A 4,642-nucleotide genomic window follows, 5' to 3' on the forward strand; every position below is an offset into this window, starting at 1 on the left:
AAAAAAAAAATTCTAAACAAGCACAAATACAAGAAGAAATGATTGTACTTGTCAAGCTATTTTCCAGTAGAATGCTCTTGATAAAGATGAGTCTTATCAGGCTTCAGCCTATCAGGAGTTGGTGTTGAGGTTTGAATGTCACTGCCTGTTGTGACTGTTCACATCTGATCATAAAGCTGTCATGCTCAGAAGGGTGCCCTGGTGTTCACACTTAAAGGAGATTTAAAAACCAGGGTGTCCATGAACTTATATAGGAAAAATATTCTATCTTTGTATTCACTAACCTCTACCTAAAATTTTAGCACTTCCTTCCATTTTAAATATAGGCAAAAACCACAGTGATATTAGCACTACCTCCGATTTCTATCACCAAAAAAATGAATATTTTCATATCACAGTACAGTTGTTGCAGATGTGCAATTTCATTTTTGCTCATCACTACTTTGAAATTATAATGATTTTATTGTGTCTGCCAGAGGATCTTGTTATTTGATGCTTTCAGACAGAAGCACACATAATATTATATTACAAACTTGGCTACTTCTAAGATATTTTGATAATTATATTTCAATATAATTGTTTTCCTTTATAATCCTATTTTTTCTTATTAAATTATCTGCTTAAAAATCTTACTCTGAGATGCAGTCCATGGTCTTTACCAGAGTGTCAAAAGGGTCCACGGCACAAAAAAATTAAGAATACTTGCCTTAAATGTAGTTAATTCCCACTCAACAAGAGAGAGTGAGTAAAAGTTATTATCCTAGAACAGTAAAATATCACCATGAACATTCTACTCAGATCTTAGGGAAATGCCACCGTACGCAGGTTTTCATTTGTTCAAGGGCCTGAGCAGACGTGCTGGGTGCAACAGATTTGCTTCTTACATCCTGTTATCATATCAAAGATGATGAAGGAGCTGAGCTTCAAATCCTGGGGTCAGGTGCCTCACCCATTTGCCCATCAGCTCATGCCCCCCCTTGTGGGGTTCCTCCCTGGCTCATTGGTGATACCAGCATTGTACCATGACACTCATGTCCTTGTGTTGCTATGGTTCACTAGAAACTGAGGTTTCCTACCTGCTTTGTAATGTTAGTCCTACTTGCAGGTTTAGTAGCTGTCCAGTTTCCTCCAATATCTCAGAGATTTAGTGGATAAGTTAACAGCTCTCAAGTAAGAAGACCAAGGTAGATTATGGAATCTCTGCCTGCCTCATCTGTAACATAAGGTTGACAATCTCCACCTTGCAGGATTTATGGGCATTGAGATGCGGATCATTCTAGGTTCTCAGTAAATGCTAGTCCTTTTCCTTTCCATCCTTCCCTTCTCTTCATCATGGATGCCTACCTGGCTAAGCGTAGCCTTTTCCACCTAACAGAAAACAATAAGATGTGCAAGACACAGAATCACTTCCTGCTTCTATGAAAGTGACTAATACACAGAGTTTTACCTTGTGAAGCAACTGGGTGTTCTAACTTCCAGGTGAAGACCACCATGCCCAGTGGACTGGGACTAGGGGTGATTTACTTTTAGAAAGGTAAGAGAGAAATACACTTTTGAAAGAAATCACTAGCTTACATGTTGTAAATCATATTTATTTTTATATCCAAGACACAGCATTCCTAGCTTCTTAACATCTCAAAACTATATACATTTGTACTAGGATAAGTTTTAACTGTAATTCATTTGTAATTTAATTATTCAATCATGCTTAAGAGTTAATGGGGAAAAAAGAACAATTACTTCCAAAGAAAAATTAAGCATTCAAAATACATAGAAAAATATTTTTACATCAAATAATTTTTTAAACAAAATAATGAGAAAAGTTTGGGGTCAATAGAGGTTTTCTCTCTAGAAAAAAATATATAATTACTTATATATTTTATATATACATACATATAAGGAGTAAACCCATGTCAGCTAACTTCATAACCAAAATAAGACTTTTAATTCTTTAACGATTGTTATCGACATGTGAATGGTTATTTTAAGTAATTTGCTTAATGGCTGATTTTTGATGAATGTTGACATTTCAGCTGTTTTTGAAACACATCCACTCATTCATTGTCTAAGTTTATTTATTGAAGTTAATATATCTTTATCTGTGTCTATATCTACACCTATCTATGCATCTGTAGTATGAGATTTCAAATTAATTTACAAAGAAGTTTTTCAAATAAGTCATTATTAATTTGAAAAAAAAATTCAGTAAGAAATATGGAAGTAACGTGGCTAGTCTTTTAGGAAAATGTTCGGGAAGAAAACTGGAGCAAGCAAGAAGTACATAAAAGGTGTTATTATCTTTACTAATAATAGCTGATGAGAAACACTTGGTTCAATTCTCAGCAGGTATGTGGCACAGACACTTGTTTTTCTGAAGAAAACCATGTACTGGTGATCCTGGAAAGATGGTAGGTCTAACTTGTGTGATAAACTTAAAGGAGAAAATATTAGAATGACAAGATGTGGATAATTATCACAACAAAATATTCCACACATTGTTAAGGTTCAATTAATAATCACAACAAAATATTCCACACATTATTAAGATTCAATTACATTTTTTTTTAAAAAAGAAAATACTCCTTGAAGATATAGTACATTTACTTGGTGATCACTGAAATGGACAAATCTGGCTTACAAATCTGGGCTTCAAGGATACACAGATTCTAAAATGAACATTTTGAAAAGGAGACATTCCAAATATTCTATGATTGTGAAATGTGAAGTAAATTGTGATTCAAACAAGGTTTCCCAAATTTAGATTATGCAATATTTTAACTTAAGTATCGCTTAGAAAGGAAATAGTAGAAAATCCTAATTTTCTAGATGAGAAAACTCTGTGGCAGGGGAAGGATGATTCAAAGATTGCTGAAGTCTCACCCAACTGCTGTTATGTGGCAAAACCAGAGTGAGAACTCAAGATCCAGACCTCAGCGCTATCTTCCATCTTCCTCTGCATCTTAGTTGTTTCAAAGAAGTGCTGAATTAGGAGCCAAATATTTGCAAGAGTTATGGCTTATCCAGTGAATATTTGGATGACTTCTATGTTTTATTATTGAAACATTGAAGGGAGTGCTTTACCTCTTTCCAAATTAAGAAACTTGTATTTCTCCTCCATTTAAACCATGCTGCCCTGGAAGCTTGCCTACAGCCTTTGGCCAGAGCACCACTCACCCTTGCCTGCATTTGGTAGAAGGATCATTCTTGGTACAAATCAATAGTGGGTGTCTGTGGCAAGAAGATCTCCCGACTCAGGATGAGTTTCAGTGCCTTCCTGAACCACCGATAGGAAAAGACATAGATGATGGGGTTGCAGGCTGAGTTGAAGTAAGCAAACCAGATAAAGATGTCAAAGACCAGTGGTGGTGTGATAAAGTTAAGGAGGCTGTCAACCAGTGTGTCTATGGTGAAGGGAAGCCAGCACAAGAGGTATATTCCCACAGCAATGCCCAGGGTCTTAGCAGCTTTTCTCTCACGTTTGGCAGCCCCAGCCAAGCTTTTGCTTAAAGTGCTGATCTGCTGAGCCTGCCTGGTGGCAACCACAAAGATCTTCACATACAAGCTGATCATGATGAGGCAGGGGAAAAAGAACACAGGGAAGTTTAGCCAGCCCCAAAACTTATTGAACAGCAGCTGGCAACTGCCCACGCAAGGCATCTCTTCCAGCCACTCGCTGAGCCCTGTCTCTACAAAATCTGTGTAGAGGAAGAAGGCAGTATAAGTTGCTGGCACCCCCCACCCTGCAAGGATGTACCTGAGGGCCACTCTGACTGTGAACTTGGACGGATAGAGCAGGGGGTCACAGATGGCACAGTGGCGGTCAATGGAAATGAAACAGAGATGGAAGATGGAGGTGAGGCAGAAGAGGGTGTCCAGGTAGGTATGTAGGTGGCAGAGGAAGTCCCCGAAGAACCAGCAGCTCTCCACTGAGCGAATGGTGCTGATGGGCAGCACCAGCAGACCCAGTAACATGTCAGCCAGAGCCAGGGAAAGCAGCAAGAAGTTGGTGGGATTGTGGAGCGCTTTGAAGTAGGACACAGCAAACACCACGAACAAATTCCCTAGGACTGTAATCAGCATGCCTGCTGCACAGGCCAGGTAGATTACCAGCTGGATGCCCAGAGGATGGACTGTCCTGGGGCAAGACCCATTTACCTGGTAGCAGAACGCCGCAGGGTGTTCTTCAGCACCTTCGATGAGGACAGCTCTCATTTACAGTTTCTGCTTTGCTCCTCTCTCTGAGAATTGGCCACTTTCTCCAGCAACAACAACAACAGAAAATTCTTTGCTGAACAATCAGAAAGTGAGATCAAAAGGGGAAAACTAAAGACAATTTAGAACCTAGTACTAATTCCCTGATTACTGAATCAAATGTGCCCTGAAAATCAAATGTAGCATGAAATTCAAGATTTTACAAAAGTTACTTCTGCTAGCCCTGGTTTGTCTAATTAGGCACTTTGAAATGAGTGTAGTCATATGCATAAAGAAAGACAAGAAGGATGTAAGCAAAATGTTCTCACAAAGAAAAACGAATATCTTTTAGTAGGTAGTATAAAATTAAGAATGTTCCGTTTTAAGGTACTTGTCAAATGTAAAAAGAGATTTAAAGCAATGAGTCTGAACCAAGTGACAAATTAATTCT

At 38.4% G+C, this 4,642-nt stretch overlaps 1 protein-coding gene across 1 annotated transcript; it reads right to left on the reverse strand.

The window, feature by feature from the left end:
• Nucleotides 1-3,180: 3,180 nt before the first annotated feature.
• On the reverse strand, nt 3,181-4,255 carry TAAR5 (trace amine associated receptor 5). The gene has a single exon (XM_008586863.1). It carries the CDS (start codon nt 4,210-4,212, stop codon nt 3,199-3,201), a length of 1,014 nt encoding a protein of 337 aa, XP_008585085.1. The 5' UTR covers nt 4,213-4,255; the 3' UTR covers nt 3,181-3,198.
• Nucleotides 4,256-4,642: the final 387 nt, after the last annotated feature.

The sequence above is a fragment of the Galeopterus variegatus genome, unplaced genomic scaffold, assembly GCF_000696425.1.
Source record: "Galeopterus variegatus unplaced genomic scaffold, G_variegatus-3.0.2 Scaffold114, whole genome shotgun sequence".
NCBI lineage: Eukaryota > Metazoa > Chordata > Mammalia > Dermoptera > Cynocephalidae > Galeopterus > Galeopterus variegatus.